The sequence below is a fragment of the Stigmatopora argus genome, chromosome 22 (assembly GCF_051989625.1).
Source record: "Stigmatopora argus isolate UIUO_Sarg chromosome 22, RoL_Sarg_1.0, whole genome shotgun sequence".
Lineage (NCBI taxonomy): Eukaryota > Metazoa > Chordata > Actinopteri > Syngnathiformes > Syngnathidae > Stigmatopora > Stigmatopora argus.
In genome coordinates this window covers 12356585-12374899 of record NC_135408.1, presented here as the reverse complement: position 1 = coordinate 12374899, position 18315 = coordinate 12356585, and the positions used below count along the sequence as shown (strand labels likewise).

General features: G+C 45.7%; 2 protein-coding genes across 5 annotated transcripts; both read left to right on the top strand.

Moving 5' to 3' along the window:
* The first annotated feature begins 9 nt into the window (after positions 1-9).
* Positions 10-11355, top strand: slc8a2a (solute carrier family 8 member 2a). Of its 4 annotated transcripts, XM_077593240.1 has the most exons (15): positions 10-594; positions 1163-1241; positions 4582-4953; positions 5084-5221; positions 5735-5962; positions 6056-6334; positions 6399-6830; positions 7320-7681; positions 8295-8398; positions 8485-8502; positions 8823-8935; positions 9265-9288; positions 10080-10179; positions 10261-10530; positions 10598-11355. In XM_077593240.1, exons 3-15 carry the CDS (start codon positions 4606-4608, stop codon positions 10972-10974), a joined length of 2793 nt encoding a protein of 930 aa, XP_077449366.1. In that variant the 5' UTR covers positions 10-594; positions 1163-1241; positions 4582-4605; the 3' UTR covers positions 10975-11355. The 4 variants fall into 4 exon arrangements, with proteins under 4 accessions (XP_077449366.1, XP_077449367.1, XP_077449368.1 ...); XM_077593241.1 differs by lacking the exon at positions 8485-8502 and having other exon boundaries at positions 12-594; XM_077593242.1 differs by lacking the exon at positions 9265-9288 and having other exon boundaries at positions 12-594.
* A 240-nt stretch (positions 11356-11595) lies between these two features.
* On the top strand, positions 11596-18214 carry hnrnpl (heterogeneous nuclear ribonucleoprotein L). Its single transcript, XM_077591636.1, has 14 exons — positions 11596-11795; positions 12229-12347; positions 12532-12769; positions 12856-12941; positions 13049-13145; positions 13226-13298; positions 15559-15594; positions 15810-15878; positions 15946-16184; positions 16255-16376; positions 16847-17048; positions 17150-17207; positions 17391-17486; positions 17573-18214. Exons 1-14 carry the CDS (start codon positions 11712-11714, stop codon positions 17632-17634), a joined length of 1581 nt encoding a protein of 526 aa, XP_077447762.1. The 5' UTR covers positions 11596-11711; the 3' UTR covers positions 17635-18214.
* The last annotated feature ends 101 nt before the right edge of the window (positions 18215-18315 follow it).

Here is an 18315-nt window from a genome sequence, read left to right as displayed (position 1 = left end):
CTTTTGATTAATAATTCAATCTGTGTTCAATCGTGGCATGTTGATATTGTGGTATAAAGTGGCCCGTATGATAAATAGTAGATTTATAGTGGCCACCACACGAGGGCGCCTTTGCTCATTTTTAATTTTGCGTAATTTCTGCGTCCCATTTTACATATGTACTTTTGGCTCATTAGTTTCGGCCCTTCTCTTCCATGACCTCACTTCTTCTATTTTATTGAACCAAAGTATACTATCTGGAAACTTTTGGGTGGTTAGTTTCAGATAAGATGTAGATAAATTGATTTGAATATTGGCAGTAATCCTCCCTCTCACACGATACATTTGCGATCAATAATGGTCAACTAACTGAAAAATGGAAAGGAAAAAAAAGACTGATAGCTTTTAGGAGAATGAAGTCTCCGTGAATTGCATCGTGGAGTGGACAATGGGAGGAGACAGTGAAGGCGTCACGTGACTTGCGGCGTGGGCTCGCAGCATCACTCGAATCGTCGAGTCGTGGAGAAGAAAAACTTCGGTGGTGTTGACTTTAGAGACAAAGCGTCGCGTCTGAAGCAATGACGGACAGCAGCGTTCGCCACCGGAAACTGATAGGTAAGTCCCAGAAAGAACAAATTCGCTCCAATTTGTCGTAGGGATCGGAAATCGGGTCCGATCGTGCCATTTTCAGACGATCGGAATCGGCTAAAAAATGGTATTACTTTTTTTTATTCTATATGTATTAGTTCAAACAACAAAACAACAATTTATGGCCTTGGGTGACCAAATTTAGTTGCTCTTTATGAAAAATAATGTTTTAACCATTTGTTTGCAACCTTATTTTAATGTTTCCCAACTTATAACAAGGACTGGTGATTTATTTTGATAGTTATAACGATTATACTGTTGCAATAGCTCTATAAATTGGGTGGACAAAATATATTTGCATATCGTACATTTCCCCCACCCACCGAAATTAATAAAGGGGAGCCAGCAGTGAACATTACGCACCAACTTTGAAGAAAAAACCAAGCGTATTGGGAAAAAGCGGAGATTTTGAAAATCAGACACATCTGCCCACGTCTGAAAATCATCAAATCAATAATCATCTTATTCAAGCAGCACAACATGAAAAGTCTTTTTTCAGCACGATACCCAAATATTAACGTACTGGATCTCGCAGGTTAACCCGATGTTGCGACCGCTGAGAGACTACCAACTCATGCCATCCGTCCGTCCTGGTACGGCTCATGTTTAAGACGGTGAGTAGCTCACGCTAATGAGTATGTCAATAGTTTTCCCTTATGCAAGTTTTAGTTGACTTCCAGGTTTTGCTTTCATCCCGTGGTTTCCACGCCCTTGTATGCAAACTAAAAGTCTACTGGTCAAGTACATAGTGGCGAAATCCTCCAAGGTTTTACCCGCCCGCGGCGCCGGTTGGGACTTGGCTGAAACGCAAGCTCTCTTTTGGCCCCCCACCGCGGCCGTCTAAGTAAACCAATGCTGCGGCCGCATTGTACGCGGGCAACGATACGCGTGGCGTTTCGGGCACGGCGGGACAAAAGGCCATTCTATCCCTCACGTTTCTCTCAAGCACCCCCCCCCCCCCCCCCCCCGGATCAATCACTAACACGGTGTACTTGTCTCTCCCGCTGAAAACTTTTCATCTCCTAGATTTTATCGCTAATGAGATTGGTTTTTTCGCTTATCCTCACAAAGGTGGCGGGGGGTGCTGGAGCCTATCCCTGATAATTACGGGCACCGGGCGGGGGACGTCCTGAATTGGTGCCCAGCCAATGGTGGGGCACATTAGAACACATACTCATAGCCAGGGACAATTTAGAGTGCTAAATTAGCCTAGCCTGCATATTTTGGGGATGTGGGAGGAAAGTGGCGTACCCGGAGAAAACCCACGCAACCTCGGGAGACCCACGCAAACTCCACACAGCGAGAACTGACCTGGGGTCGAACCCACGACCCCAGAACTGTGAGGCCAACGCGCTAACCACTAGACCAATGGGCCGCCTTTTCAGCTATACTATTATATATTTATATATACATTCTGAGTGTTTAAATGTGTCTATTTGCATCCCCGCTATGATGTTGCGTTCAAACAACTAACCTGAATCCAAATGTTTGTAAATTTGTAATGGCTTAAGCGAAGTTGACTTCAAAAAAATGGAGCTTAGTCACGGTGTTGGCTGAAAAGTTCTGCGGATCACTGGCTGAACATGAGGAGCAGTCGTTGTAAGATAAGCCTGCTGATCAAGCGGACGTGCATTGTTTTCCAGATTGATAGCACTTTTGACGTAATAGACGCGTGGCTCACCTTTTTCTTTTCTTTTTTTTTTTTGTTCTCCCCCTCGACACCGCTACACCGATGGTAACGAATACGCTGAGGGACAGCGAAAGACAACTCTTTACATTTTTTAAAGCTATTTTCGCTCCGACAATGACGTCAGTTCAAGTTTTACCATTCTGGGCAACATGTACACGTTTCTTCAATTGTTTTTGATGGTTAATCTTTCAGAATTCATGTACACATTGACATAAGCAAACTTCAGTTTAGCTAAACATTCTCAGTATTTGTTCCCATGGAACATTTTTGTCATGTAATGGATAGACTCCGATAGCTATTTAAAAAATCTTGGTTAACTTTGAGCTGAACTTTGAAAGCGGGATGTTTTTATAGTCTGTTGACATTAGCGGTGTCGTTAGCCAATAGGACGCTAGCGGCAAATTTCATTAGTGTCTTTCTAACGTGCGTTTTCCGACTAAATTGTCATGGAGCCCTAAAGCCCGACGGGTGGTTGAATCGGCTCCACGTGCCCGTCTCGCGTTGGAGCGGCCGGGCGGATCATCTTACGCTCTGATTGGACGGCATCGTTGACAGGTCGGCGACATCTCGCCAAAACCCAGAGTTACTTATTAAAGGGCGAGATCTAATTCCTTACTCTGTCTGTCAACACAAAGACTGGCCAAGATTTGGATGCAACTTGAGAGATACTTTTCTGTTCTACGTCTTTCCAAATGTCCTTCTCAAAGCTAATAATCCGATTTGGGATGTCATAAACGAGGAAACCAGGAGATTGGTTGAAATGTTGACCGCATTGTCAACCACGCAATTCCTTCATTCATTTTCCGAACCTCTGGGGGGGTGCTGGAGCCTATCCCAGCAAACTAAGTGATGAACACCCTGAATCAGTGACCAGCCAATCGCAGGGCAGGAGGAGACAAAGGACCACCAGTCATAGCTATGGGCAATTTAGCTTACAATTAGCCTAGCGCGCATGTTTTTGGGATGTAGGAGGAAAGCGGAGTACCCGGTGAAATCCCATACAAGCCCAGGGAGAACATGCAAACTCCACTCGGTGAGGACCCACCTGGGATCGAACCCTCGACCCCAAAACTGTGAGGCCGACGCACTAACCACTCGCACACCAAACCGCCTCGTGAATTATTTCCAAAGAGTAAAATCATTCACTTGTTCGTTCATATTCAACCCAAATTAACCTTGTCGGGGTGGCGGGGTGCTGGAGACTCTCCCTGCTAACTTCAGGTAGCGTTTGGGTCATGTCAATAATTTCTTACTCCGGTAGTGTTGACCATTATTGTCCAAGTCAGGGGTCCGAGCTGTCCGTCAATATCTAAACTCACTTTTGTTATTTTCCATCACCCTAGATTAGCTTATTTTTAGAGTCTGCTCATTCAGTTTTGTTACATTTGCGACACAATGTTATTTTTATCCTAGCCGTTTAACATTCCGGGAACAGCGCAGCGTGCGTGGACTTTTTGTGTAAACTGGTCCTTGGGTCCGAGGTGGTGCCGGTAACCATAGTGCTGCTTGGAAAGTGAAATGTGACTCTGTGGCTGTGTTTCTCAATCACAACTGTAGAAGCATCAGCCGGAGCTCGGCCTTTATCAAAGATGCAGCATTGGCGTATCCGTTTCAAGCCGCCGCCAGGAACAATGCGCCGTTCGGGAGCGTTCCAGGTTGCCCGTTATTCCGACGGGCTACAACACTTCCTGCTGTGCTTATGTTGCGTGCTAAGCTATAGCGTTGCCGTTCGTTGTCGCCGAAAGACAATCGCAAAAGCTGCGCGGCTTAACATTTTGGCTTTAATTTGGTCCATGTAAACGCGGCGAGGTGGTCAAGATGACTCAGACAGATCAGCTTACTTTGAACGCATGCCAAGGTTCTGTTTCTGAAAGAAAAATAACATGACAACATCTGGCATCCTGCATTTGCCATTCCCCATCCGGACTGACTGACCCGATGGTCGGTACGACTGTGTCTTCCTTTTTGGCTAGCAAAAGAAAACAAAATAGCAGCGCGACTTTATAAATAGAGAGGAAGGGAAACAAAGCGGCCTGTTGAATCATTTATTTCACTTGTGTTGTTTATGCTCTGAAGAACGGCATGTGACTACCTCATTTATTTATTATTATTTCATTCACCTCGGTAAACATGGTAACTTTAGCTAGCTAAGAATGGTAGAGGAGTGTCAAAACACGGACGCCAAGATTTCACCAAGGCAACACAACAAACTGTTCATTTTTGGTATTTTTAATGGAAGCTATTTTTTGTGTGTGTTTCCCCAGTGACCCCCCAGACCTGTCCGAGATATGGGAGCCGTCTCCTTTGACCTTTCCGCGGTCCCTGTCGTCCCGCTCTTGGTCCTCCTCACGTTGAACCCTTGCGCCTCCTTCGGCCCAGCGGAGACGGACCAATCTTCGGGCCCTCCGCCGGGCCAACGCTCGGGCAACGCCACGGGATCGGAAAAGCGCACTTGCGCGGGCCACGTGGAGTGCAAAGCCGGCATATTGTTACCCGTGTGGCTACCGCTCAACCCTCCACACGGGGAGAGGGCGGGGAGAGCCGTCATCTACTTCCTGTGTCTCATGTACATTTTCCTGGGAGTCTCCATCATCGCAGACCGCTTTATGGCGTCCATCGAAGTGATTACCTCTCAGGTAGTTTACTTTTGGGAGTCCTCATAAATCTGTTTGACAGGTTTCAAATATTGTTGGCGGTGTTCCACAGACGTGTCCACTATTTACTTGGGTAGAAAGATTTGGACTTTTGCAACTGTGTGTATTGAAGGTGAAAGAGATCACGGTGACCAAAGCCAACGGAGAGACAACCGTGACCACGGTTCGAATCTGGAACGAGACCGTCTCCAACCTGACGCTCATGGCTCTGGGTTCTTCTGCTCCCGAAATTTTGCTTTCGGTCATTGAGGTATAGTCCCTTCATTATATTCAAATAGAGCAGTTTTGTTGTTATTTCAACACCTTCCAAAATATTATCCTTTAAACTTATCCCTGAGTACTGTAATACAAGCTACGAGACCCCAATCAATCATTCATTTTTTTAACCGCTTATTCTCCGCGAGACGCCGGGGGTGCTGGAGCCTATCCCAGCTAACAACGGGCACCAGGCGGGGGACACCCTAAGTTTTTTGCCAGCCAATCACAGGGCATGAGGAGACAAAGGACAACAAATCGTAGCTAATTTAGAGTCTTCAAGCAGCTAGCATAGCTAGCATGCATGTTTTTGGGATGTGGGAGGAAACCAGAGTACCTGGAGTAAACCCTAGCAACCCCGGGGCGAACATGCAACCCACATGGGATTGAACCCAGAACCCCTGAGCTTTCTAAACAAGATCCTCAAAGTGTCGGTCTGAAGTCATCAACTCTGTTGTTGACCATTATTGACTAATCATGTCTTTTGTTTTGTTTTGTTTTTTTGCAGGTGTGCGGGCATCACTTTAATGCGGGGGAGCTGGGCCCAGGCACCATCGTCGGAAGCGCCGCTTTCAACATGTTCGTGATTATCGGCATCTGCGTGTGGGTGGTCCCGGATGGAGAATCTCGCAAGATTAAGCACCTGCGAGTATTTTTCATCACGTCTTTCTGGAGTATTTTTGCCTACATTTGGCTCTACGTCATATTAGCCGTCACGTCGCCCGGAATCGTGGAGGTGGGTGGGTCGAGGCGACGCCCGCGCGGCCTCCGTCGGATGCCGTCGGCCAACGTACGGATGCTTAAATGCGGTTTTTGTCTGCGTTGCCAGGTGTGGGAAGCCATGGTGACGCTGCTTTATTTTCCCCTCTTTGTGTCCATGGCTTGGATCGCCGACCGCCGTTTGCTCTTTTACAAATACCTGCGCAAACGCTACCGCGCCGACAAACGGCACGGGATCGTGGTGGCCATGGAAGGGGACGCCATACCCAAAGGTCACGATGGGACGGCGGAGGGGAAGAACTCGGACGGAAACGCCTGCCCTCGGAACTGCTCCAGCGTGACGGTGTCGGTGCAAACGCCGAGCGAGATGGACCAGAACCAGGACGAGGTACCTCCACGTCTCGACGTCCGCCCGATAAGGTAACGGATGACGTTCTGCCCTTCGTCGGTAGGTGGTCCGTAGGCTGAAGGAGCTGAGGGACAGACACCCGGATAAAAACCTGGACCAGCTCATCGAAATGGCAAACTACTCCACTTTGGTTCGACAGAAGAAGAGTCGAGCTTTTTACCGCATCCAGGCCACCCGTCTGTTGATCGGCGCCGGAAACCTGCTGAGAAAACACGCGGCTAAAAAGTCGGGCGCGGCCAGTCGGGAGACGGACAAACGGATTTGCCCTCACATTTGTTTTGAGACGGCGCAGTATCTTTGCACGGAAAACTGCGGGACTTTGAGCCTCTGGGTGATTCTCGACGGGGGCTCCGGGCGGGACACCTTTTACGTGGACTACCGTACGGAAAATGGCTCGGCCAACGCCGGGGCGGACTTTGAGTTGGCCGAAGGCACCCTGACGTTTAAGCCAGGAGAGACTCGGAAAGAGATCAAGGTAAGGAAAAAAAAATCATTCTTGTTGTCATTTTAGTAGCTAAAACTTTCCCCGTCGTCATTATTTTGCTACAAAAGAGCAGTTTATAGTTTCCAAATGTCATGATCCTTTTACTTTCTTCTTTTAAATACTCTTGTTTGATTAAACGCAAACACGTATTTAGAAAGCCGTGAGAAAATGTGGTGGTCTTTCGTGGCTGGGGCGTGGTGGCTAAAGTTAGCTTAATGGTCAACTAGCATTAATTAATTAATTTGCATTCATTTAAGATGATTTAAATTTTGAGATTTTAACGTGATATAAGTCGCTCCAGCCAAACTCTTTGCGTCTTATAGTCCGGAAAATAGGTCTTGTAGAACAAATATTGAATTGAATGTTTTTTTTTGTCATTATACAGTAACAGAAAGTAGAAACCGGTATGTAGCGTAAATCTGCTGTTTGTTTACAATGCCCTTTTGTATGACAGGCTCCATTTTTGTCTCTATTTCCCAGGTGAACATTTTGGACGACGACATCTTTGAGGAAGACGAACATTTCTTTGTCCGCCTTCAAAATCTGAGGTGGGAGGAGGGTGGCGATGAAGGGCCGGGAATTTCGGCCAGGGCTCGACTGGTGGAGCCACTGGTCGCCACGGTCACCATCTTGGACGATGACCACGCTGGCATCTTCACCTTTGGTCAGGGGGTTTTGCGGGTGAGTGAGAGCACGGGCACGCTGGCGCTGACCGTGGTGAGGAACTCGGGCTCCAGGGGGACCGTTTCTGTACCGTATCACACAGTGGACGGCAGTGCCAAAGCGGGAGTGGACTACCAGCAGGTCCAGGGACAGCTGGAATTTAACAATGAGCAAACCAGGTGAGGCCCAGACCGCCATCGCACGGGAATCAATCCGTAACGTCGGGCCCTCCCAGGATCCCTACGTCTAATTTCGACATGGGCATCCGTCGCAAAAAACATTTGAATGTTAGACTTCCACTTTCCTCTTCAACGTGCTACCCTGTGGCATTAGATTAGATTAGATTAGAACTTTATTTCATCCCGTATTCAGGAAATTTTGTGGCAGGAATATTCACACGCGTTTTTACTTAAGCTAAATAGATACGTGCGTTGGACTCTGCTCATTGGTGCTTTCGAACAAGAGGAAATTTAGTCTTCCTTAGTGATAATGACTCTCCATGACCTCAGTATTCGATGGGTATCAAGTTGTGAGCTAATCCTGTAATCCGGCCCACGGTGGGGGAAGATGCAGTTCCCTGTTTAAACTGACTGATTGTTTTCACATTAAATTTGCAGCTAATGTAAACTGTTTTAGCATGCAGACTAATTGTATTTTTTTATGGGAGAATACGGGAAAACCATCGCAATTTTTTCCAACTTGAAATCCATCGACAGAGCACATGTTTTACCCGGTTTCCGACTCACCTTTTGGGTCTAATGTCGTTGTTGTTGTTGTCTTGTTTGACTCCAGCCACACTTTAAAAGTTCACATTATAAACGTGGAGGAGTATGAAAAAGAGGAAAACTTCTTTGTCGTGCTCGAGGAGCCCAAATGGTTAAAGCGCGGACTCTCCGGTAAGTGCAAACCGTAAATGACAATCACGTCTTGTTTGTCTTATTACGCTTATCTAAGGAAAATGTCATGGTCTCTGTTTAAACAGCATTACTGCTCAATCAGGGTAAGACGCATCCCTTTGTCGGATGACTTGAAGAATGCAGTGTCTGAACTTTTGTTTGCAAATGGCATGAATAGCGTACGCGATACAATTGGGAGTAAAACACATCACCGTTACTAAACAACCCTTGCATGCGTATGAGTTTAAGCCAGTTCTCATAGTTCGTGAGTTTTGAAAGTGTGCCTGTACTGACCGATCAGATTTGTTGTTTTCTATGCCTACCTTTTCTTAAAGGCCAGACAATATAGTCACACCGTCCATTTGGATTGACTTCATACGAACGTTTGCAGAGTGTAAGATCATGTATGCTTCATCCTTGACAGGCCACCCCACGCCTGAGGAGGAGGAAGCCAGGAAAATCTCTGAGATGGGCAAGCCCATCCTAGGAGAACACAGCAAGATGGAGATCATCATAGAAGAGTCCTGTGAGTTCAAGGTTTGTGGGTGGCCCAATAGCTTCCAAATAATCCAACCTGCATTTCTTATCCTACCCTGATGGTAAAACAGCTCAGCTAATGAATCATCCCATTCCCAAAAGAGCATTTTATTGCTTTGCAAATAGAGATCTAAAAGGGAATGGCTCCTTATTTGGCCGTATTTAAAAGCAGTTCAATCGTAGATGATGGATTGCTTAATCAGCCAATCCAAGCATCTTCTTTAAGACAAAGAAATATTCCAAAACGATTTCAAGTGCAAGTCTGATGAAAATCAAGTTGATGTGCTTGTTAACCGCGACTGTTAACCAGGCACCTTCTCGCACATTAGACTCCCAATGGCATGCTTGACCAGGTACAGTACCAAAACCCACCCACACCCACACACCTTTGGATTTACAGAAAAAGCTGTATATCCGAGAATTCATTTTCTTAATATGCATGCATGCATTGAATCTGTAAGTCAGCCTAAGAATCCCGGGGGTGTCGGAAACAGGATTCTATAATATTGCTCACCAAATGTGTTCTAAGCACAATATGTAATAGTACTCCCATTTTTCCATATGTGAACGAGACACGATTGGGTTTTGTTAAAGTAAACCCATTTGGACAACTGTTTCTCCCTCAACTGTTTTACAGTGTCCAGATGAAAATTCGTAGTATCCCTGATCTCCGGCACCCCTCTCTCTCCTTAACCTTTTGACTTTGTCTTTGTGTGCCAAATGTTTTTGCGGTCACTTCACCCAACGGTGGTCCTTCGTTTTTGATGGACTTGTTGTACATAAACCGACTCTGAAGTCCTATTCACACAGGTAGTACCAAAGCTACGATGTGAATAGGACTGAATTGTGCTTTAGCTAAAGCTACACAATCCTTGGAAGTGTGTTTAGGCCTTGACCTGCCACCATTATGCATGAGGAGTGTCTCCATTTGTCGGCACTTTTGCATAATCTTGATGTAAAAGATGCAAATGCATGCACACAACATCCGAGTACTTAAAACTAGTTTAGATTTTCTAGCGTTAAAAAAATATGAACATTCCCTGGATTTTTTTTGTTATCGTGATGAAATGAATACGTATTTCTCAGAAGAAAAAATGACGGAATGGTCGTCATCTTTGTTCATTCTTTTCTCTCTCTCTCGTAGAACACCGTGGATAAACTCCTTAAAGATACAAATCTGGCCGCTGTGATTGGATCTCGTTCATGGAAGGAGCAGTTCGTCGAAGCCGTCACCGTCAGCGCGGGTTAGCTTAGCGGCTATCGGGAAAAAGTTGGGCTCCGCCCAAAATTCATCCATTATTTTATGGGGGGTTTCTTTTTGCCAGGGGATCGAGACGACGAGGGACCAGATCAGCCCGCGCCCAACTGCTTTGACTACTTCATGCACATTTTGAGCATTTTTTGGAAGATTCTCTTTGCTTGCGTCCCTCCCACCGAGTACTGGAACGGATGGGCGTGTTTTATCGTGTCCATGGCGGTGATTGGTATCCTGACCGCCATCATTGGAGATCTGGCGTCCCACTTTGGCTGCACCGTCGGCTTGAGGGACAGCGTCACCGCGGTGGTTTTTGTGGCCCTCGGTACTTCGCTTCCTGGTAAGTAGCGTGGTTTCGTGTTAGCGTTGAACGTTTCACCCGGATGACGCTGGGTCTCGATCCCCAGATACCTTCGCCAGTAAAGTGGCCGCGATCCAAGACCAGTATGCCGACGCATCGGTGGGGAACGTGACCGGAAGCAACGCGGTCAACGTGTTCTTGGGTATCGGCGTGGCTTGGTCCGTGGCTGCCATCTATTGGGAAGTCCAAGGTGGCGTTTTCCGGGTGGAAGTGGGCTCGCTGGCTTTCACGGTCACGCTCTTCACCATTTTTGCCTTCTTCACCATGGGAGTGTTGATGATCCGCCGGAAGCCCTCCATAGGCGGGGAATTGGGAGGCCGACGGATTCCCAAAATACTGACGTGCATGTTTCTGTTCGGACTCTGGTTCCTTTATGTTCTCTTCTCTAGTTTGGAGGCCTACTGCCATATAAAAGGCTTCTGAGGAAGCAGTCTCCGTCTGCCGAAGAACTGTTTATGTACTCACCAAAGTACTTTTTAAAAAGAAATTGGATCAAATGTATGATTGTCAACACAAAATGTGTCATTGTTTGCTCCACTAACTCGATCCAACTCGATTACTTAATCAATGTATATTACATCTCCATGATAATCAAATGTATTATGAAGCTACACAATGAAAAGGAGATGTACGCACTTAGACCTTTGGTCAGTTTTAATATTTTAAAATGATAATTAACCCTTAAAATCGTAGATTTTTGTAAAGACCGTATTTCCATCTACTGTAATCTATTTGTATATTTACTGTAAACGGAGAAAATTACAATATAATTTATTTTATGTAATAAATATATTTGAATTTGAAGCCTTTTTGTCTTCATTAGGTTTACCATTAAAACACATAATCAAACAATTTCTCAACAAAAGAGCCGCAAAAGGGATCATATTTAGGGACTTTTTCCAAAATATTTATTTATTCCGAACCAGAGGAGAGCAGCCATTTTAGGTGATTTGCGATTGCTCCGCACACTATTGCACTTACCGAACCATTTTACTTTCTTTTACTTTTTAAACTTACATAGACATGTTTCAAAGCATTTTTCTAACGGAATTCACTGATAAATAATGATGTTCGAAGCTAAAATGGACGAATTGAAATGACGTTTCAATTGTCCGACGGCTCTTGAAGGCGACATTATCCGGCACAAGGGGCAGGACAACATGGCTGCCGCTGCCGGCCGATTCTACGGAGAAGGAGGCAGAGCAACTAAACGACAGAAAACCGACGAAGGAGGGATGACTATGGTCAGGCGTGACTTCCTATCGTGTTATTTAGCTCTTAATACAACCATTTATCTGATGAAGTGTGCTTTTAGACGCCAGTATATCGTAAAGCAAGCCGTTCGTTTCCTCCGCTAGCCAAGAAGCTAACATATCAAAGCACATTCAATGGTGACCAGAAGCTAGTTAGCATTTTCAAACTCGGTTTCCTTTAAAAATGTACACCAAGAGAGAATAAATCCCCGGAATCTGCTCATCGTTTGATTAATTTGTCATTTTATTTGGTTCGTGTGTTGTAATGGATACATGAACGCAAGTTTCATTGAAAAGAGCACATTTGGGCCTTGTCTTGTAAGCGATGACTGTTGGGGGAGGTGGACTCGAACATGTATCCCCACATTGCTTTGCACGTTGTTGATGAGTCCTCTCGCCTCACTGTGATATCATTGTTTTGCAGGAGGGCTACGATGATCCCCACAAACCTCTCCCGTCGCCGGTCGTGCACATCAGGGGCTTGGTTGATGGTGTTGTGGAGAGCGACTTGGTGGAAGCCTTGCAAGAATTTGGTACCGTAAGGTACTCACCAGCTGATAACTACCTTGTAGATAAATATTAAAATCGCAAATATTTGTATTTTTGAACCTCACTGCTTAGACAGGCTAACGATTGGCACCAATTTTCCATGTTTTGGGTAGCCACTGTTAGGAATGTTGTATTTTGTATTCTATGACCAAAATGAATGGGAACTCCCTCTCCATAGCTCTGTGGTAATGATGCCCAAGAAACGCCAGGCCCTGGCGGAGTATGAGGACATGAATGCCTCATGTAACGCAGTTACGTACGCAGCAGAAAACCAGGTTTACATCGCGGGCCACCCTGCCTTCATCAATTATTCCACGAGTCAAAAAATCTCCCGGCCAGGAGATTCGGACGACACCCGGATCGTCAACAACGTGTTGCTACTGACCATTATCAACCCCATCTACCCCATCACCACGGTAATCTAAACCTGTTGAACATGAGTTTGCATTTCAGAAAGGTTGATTTAAAAAAAAAAAAAATGGTTCCACCTTTCTCCCAATAGGATGTGTTATACACCATATGTAACAACTGTGGTCCCGTCGAACGGATCGTCATCTTCAGGAAAAATGGCGTTCAAGCCATGGTTGAATATCCTTTTTGTCTTTCATCAACTTTTTGTGGATATTGAGATTTTATTTGAAATGGATGAGTGTGATTTCTAGTGCTCCAATGTCCCCTTAACTCACAATCGCTACGTTTGACTCGGTCCAAAGTGCCCAGAGGGCCAAAGCCTCGCTCAACGGGGCAGACATCTACTCGGGCTGCTGCACACTCAAGATTGAATACGCTAAGGTACGTACGTGTGCGCCGGCCACGTCTTCGTTCGTCCGGGTATTTAGTCGTGACATTTCTTTGGCCTCGAAAATGTACAGCCGACACGCCTCAACGTCTTCAAGAATGACCAGGACACGTGGGACTACACAAACCCCAACCTCAGCAGCCAAGGTACGTTCCTAAGCAGTCCTTTTCCTTTCTGTCTCCTCTTTTGACTTTTTCGTGCCACTGGTATTAGGCATTAGGTTTCTTTGCTGTGAGATAATTGCCTTTGATCACATTATCCAATTTATTTTCCCCCACTCACAGAGCTTGTCACCTTAATTGTTCCAAGGCATTAGTCCTCTGTTCCAATCACAGTTTTATGCATTTTCTCGCTACACGGCAGGCACACGGCGAGGGCACGGGGAGTAAGTAATATGACTGGCGGCCAAATACGGCGTGTCCCACGCATGTCCGCTGTAGTCGATCACATTCCTATGCACATTTCCACTATTCACCACGCAGGTCCACGAGAGCATGACGTAGTTGCACAACAAACGATGCCTTCGACTAGTTACAAACTGGCAAATGTGTTCACTTGCTGTGTTCCGGCAAACGTATCGAAGATTTGTTAGTCCTTGCCATGGAAATGTCCCCCAAATGCCATGAAATGACATTATAGAGTAAGTTGGGGGGCTTTGATGGCCATTCTTTGGCCTGTCAATTGACAATATTAAAACGTGGCAGTATTTTGCACAAAGCAAATGAAATGGTTGTCGGAAATTGGTCAATTTAAGAGAACAAATACATGACACGACACGCATTTGAATGATTTTGTTCACCGACAGACTTGTCAAATCTCGGTTTTGTTGTCCAATTAAAGTGGCTTAAGGTAGCCGTTCCATGTGTTCTTGTATCGGTCGATTCACTTTCAAAACAGGTTCCTACCAAGCGTCTGGGGGGAGAAAAAAATCACTAAAAGGGTCTGAAGGTCCATTTAGGAGAAGCGGTCCATTCCACTTGTGTTGCGCCGGCTGCGCAAAACCCACATAGTTCATTTCCAAGCAGACACAACGACTTCTACAGCGACAATAAAACAAGCACCCAAAGCTAGAACTCACGCATTGCCACTCTTTGGGATACATCGGACACGGTGGGACAGCAAACACCGGGACACGAACTCAACACGGCAAGTTGATCGACACCACCACGAGGGGATCTATTTTGTTTTCGGGGGTGATGGAGAATCGCCACCCTTTGATTTTCGGGGGACAGAAATACTCAAAAGGCCACGCAAACACCTCCAATAGTCAACACAGCAGACTCCTCTTGATAAGTTGCTAAGCATCCACCACCGCCGCCGCAACCACCACCACCACCACCAGCACCACCACCATGACCATGACCATGAGCGCCAGTACAAGCACATCCATCGGCCAGGCAGGCCCTTGAGGAGCAAGCACTTTGGCAGGAAGGAGGCTCCCCGGCACCTTCCCGTGCTGCCAACACACGACACCACAAGCAGCTGAACATCCTGAACTGAGCGTCACAGCACATTATGCAGATAAATTTTCAAGCACTAGATGCCTCTCCTCTTGTCCAACAAGTGGACACCAGCCATTAAAGCAGGCCACGAAGACACAAGCGCAAAAAACATTCATCCAGCATACAAGCACAGATGCAAACAGATTAGCAGCCCTCTCCCAAAGCTCGGCATTTTTGGACTCGTAATTCTGTTTTTTTTTTTTCTTCCCTCCTCCTTTACCTTCCCACCCATTTTCCTTCTCTCTCTGCTATTCTGTTGTTTTCCTTTTTTTTTAGTTTTTAGTTTTTTGGGGGCTTTTTGGGTGCTGGCCCACAGTGATTCCTTTTAACGCCTCCCGTGTGATGCAGGTTTGGCTCAGTGTGTCTGTGGACAGACAACCCACTCTCAAATGACGCACTAATCCTGCTTTGTGGTCAGCACGGTAAGCTGGAAATGCTTGTCCTAGCAACTTTGGGGAAAAAAAAATGAAAGAATTTGCAGCAAGTGAAAACCCAGCATGGATGTGTGGATGTACTTACCTTTGGTGGTGGGGATGCAAAGAGCGGAAGAAAGGAAGACTAAAAGAAAGAGTTGATCTCGGAGGGTGGCATCCATGCTGAAGACTGGCCCCTACCTACCTACCTACCCACCTACCAATGGCACCGACCGTGTCCAATACTCCGTGTACGGTGCTGTAAGTACTAAACGACAACATTGATGTAATGTTTGCAGTGCCTGTTGACCAAAATCGAACTTGCCGTTGTCGATGTATGCGAACGACGACCTGTAAGGGGATGACGTTTGAGCCAAGCGCCCTACGTAATGTTTCCAGTGTACGCTTAAGCAGGGTTCCCGCGGGGTCTTGAAAATTCAACTTGCTCTCTTCCCACTCTTTACATGCTATGTATGTGTGTACTTGCACAGATGCTGAAGGCGAAGGCAATTGGAACAGTTCACAAGGTGTGTTTACGCTAGGAAAGTGGCGAAGAAGGAATCTCCATTATGTCCTAAATGGCCTTTTCGGTCTATTTTGATGGACGCAAGCAGCCTTTTCTGTCGCATGCCGGTCACCTTGTCCCTTAACACCAAGTCACCACTCTAATGCATCTGCGCGCGGTCTTTTCCAGGGAAGAAGCTCCTTTAACGCACTTTTTCCCCCTTTTTTCACACCCTAGATCCCAACGCCAACCCGAACAAACGGCAGAGGCAGCCGGCGCTTCTCGGGGACCACCCGGCGGATTACGGTACGGATTCCGAGGGAGCCTTTCGCTCGGTTTGGGACCGTGGCTCATTTGTACTTTTCCTCTCAAGGTGGCCCTCAAGGAGGCTACCACGGCTACAGCGACGACAGCTACGGGCCGCCCCACCGCATGGGCATGGGCGCCCGCGGTCGCGGGAGTCAGCGCTACGGCGCCGGATACGGGCCGCCGCCGCCCGAATACGGCGCCCACGCCGACTCGCCCGTCCTCATGGTGTACGGCCTGGAGCCCGCCAAGATCAATGCCGACAAAGTCTTTAACATCTTCTGCCTCTATGGAAACGTGGAGAGGGTGCGTAAGCCAATTGCCCAGAATGAGTTGCTACGCCATCGACCGCATACTCAAGATTGTTCCTATTCAGGTGAAGTTCATGAAGAGCAAACCTGGAGCCGCCATGGTCGAGATGGGTGACTGCTACGCTGTGGACAGGGCCATTTCTCATCTCAACAACAACTTCCTGTTTGGACAAAAACTCAATGTCTGGTAAGGGTGGTGGCCTAAAGGCCAATGAGGCTTTTTTATTTTTGTCTGGGAGTAGAAGGGGAACGGGGTTGGTCTTTTCTTTTTTTTTTAAGTTTCAAGTTTATCATTGTCACTTGCTATTTTAAATGGGATTTTCTTGAAGTATACAATTGACTTCAACTGAACGTGTAGAAACAAGAATTTGTTTCTCCCAGAAACTAATTTCCACGTATTCAACACAAAATGAAGTCCAAAAAGGTATTTATCCGGGCTTCCTCTGTTGTACTTGTGAAAATGGCACGATAACCCTTAAGCCAGTCCCTTTACCCTAAACGAACTGGAACACTGAGCATTTTGCTTCTCCTCATGTGGAAAAAGTCCTTCTAAATGTTCATTTCATCAAGGAAATGAAACCTTTTTTATTTTGACATTGCTCCACGTGCTGACGGAAGCCTTTTGTATTTTTTGTGTGTTTTTTTTTTTGCGGCTAGCGTTTCCAAGCAGCAGGCTATCGTACCGGGACAGAGCTACCAGTTGGAAGACAACAGCACCAGCTTCAAAGACTTCCACGGTTCTCGCAACAACCGCTTCACTTCGCCGGAGCAGGCGGCCAAGAACCGAATCCAGCACCCTACCAACGTCCTGCATTTTTTTAATGCGCAGCCGGACATCTCTGAGGAGCTCTTTGACCAGGTCCCAAAAGCTGCACACACTGAACAAAAAACAAAAACAAAAAATCCCCCCTCGACTTTTAAATATAGGAATGATTCCATTTTTTTTTATCTTCCTTCTAGATCTGCGATGAGTTGGGGATTAAGAGCCCTGGAAGTGTGAAACTTTTTACTGGGAAGAGTAAGTCATTAGGTTTTAGTTTAAGTTTTGATGTCCTTTGATTGACACATGTCATTGGTGTAACCGGCATTACATCACATCCCAAAGTTGGAGTCTTGGGCTTTTTTTCCCGTGTTCTTCTTCCATCTTGGATGAACTTTTATTGAACTTCCTCATTTGTCTTGTGTGGCTGCCCCCCTCCAGGTGAGAGGAGTTCATCAGGCTTGCTGGAATGGGACTCCATAAATGATGCCATGGAAGCCCTGGCATTGATGAACCATCATCAGATGAAAAACCCCAGTCAGTATCGTATCCACTACGTAAATTGCAATTGTGAAATGTGTCCTTTTCTGAACCCTTGCAATCCGCCGTCTACTTTATTTTAGGTGGGCCTTACCCTTACACTCTCAAGTTGTGTTTCTCAACCACCCACCACACCGCCAGCTAAATGCAACCAACACCTTCAAACAATCTCACCTTTTATTTCTATGTATAAACGTTCATGTAGTTCTGTGCTTGTGTCCCATTAAAATGTTCACTCATTTTTGACACAAATAGGATGTTGTGTTTTACTACATTTTTTTTAATTTTTAAGTGTTTAGACTATTAAATGTATTCAAATAAATCCCCAATTTGATGTATGATTTTGACATAAACCAGAGCTGCATGATATTAGAAAAAGATCCTGATAGGAGTGTTGAATATCACAACATGAATATTATTGTAATATCTCCCATGCCAAGAAATATCAAAATATTTCAATTAAAGAAATGTTTAATAATGGCTAAATTAGGAGGCTACATGTAAAGCCAAATGTTTATATGGCACAAACAGTTAAACCTAAAAGCTGTCCAATGAACACATTATAATCTTGTTTGCTTTGGGTATGGATCGCTCAATTCATATTAAATGTCAACATTTTGAGAATAGATCAGATAACCCGCTAGAAGTTCATTTTGGCATGAAAATGTATGCTCCTACAATACCGTAAAACGCAGTGCGTGTAATAAACAGACATCTGAAATACCGTTTTTTTTGTTTCAATGGTGAAATGGGCTTGAAGTGTTTTAAATCTGACCTTGAAGAAAGTCTTGGCAAATCATTGTTTAAAAACAGGAGCAGTCAGTCA

Bases quoted from the DNA above. Each gene is read 5' to 3' on its own strand.
- slc8a2a (XM_077593240.1), top strand. From the start codon at position 4,606: ATGGGAGCCGTCTCCTTTGACCTTTCCGCGGTCCCTGTCGTCCCGCTC. The intron at 7,682-8,294 runs GTGAGGCCCAGA...GTTTGACTCCAG, and splicing joins TTTAACAATGAGCAAACCAG to CCACACTTTAAAAGTTCACA. The intron at 9,289-10,079 runs GTACAGTACCAA...TCTCTCTCGTAG, and splicing joins CCAATGGCATGCTTGACCAG to AACACCGTGGATAAACTCCT.
- hnrnpl (XM_077591636.1), top strand. From the start codon at position 11,712: ATGGCTGCCGCTGCCGGCCGATTCTACGGAGAAGGAGGCAGAGCAACT. The intron at 13,146-13,225 runs GTACGTACGTGT...GAAAATGTACAG, and splicing joins TCAAGATTGAATACGCTAAG to CCGACACGCCTCAACGTCTT. The intron at 15,595-15,809 runs GTGTGTTTACGC...TTCACACCCTAG, and splicing joins CAATTGGAACAGTTCACAAG to ATCCCAACGCCAACCCGAAC.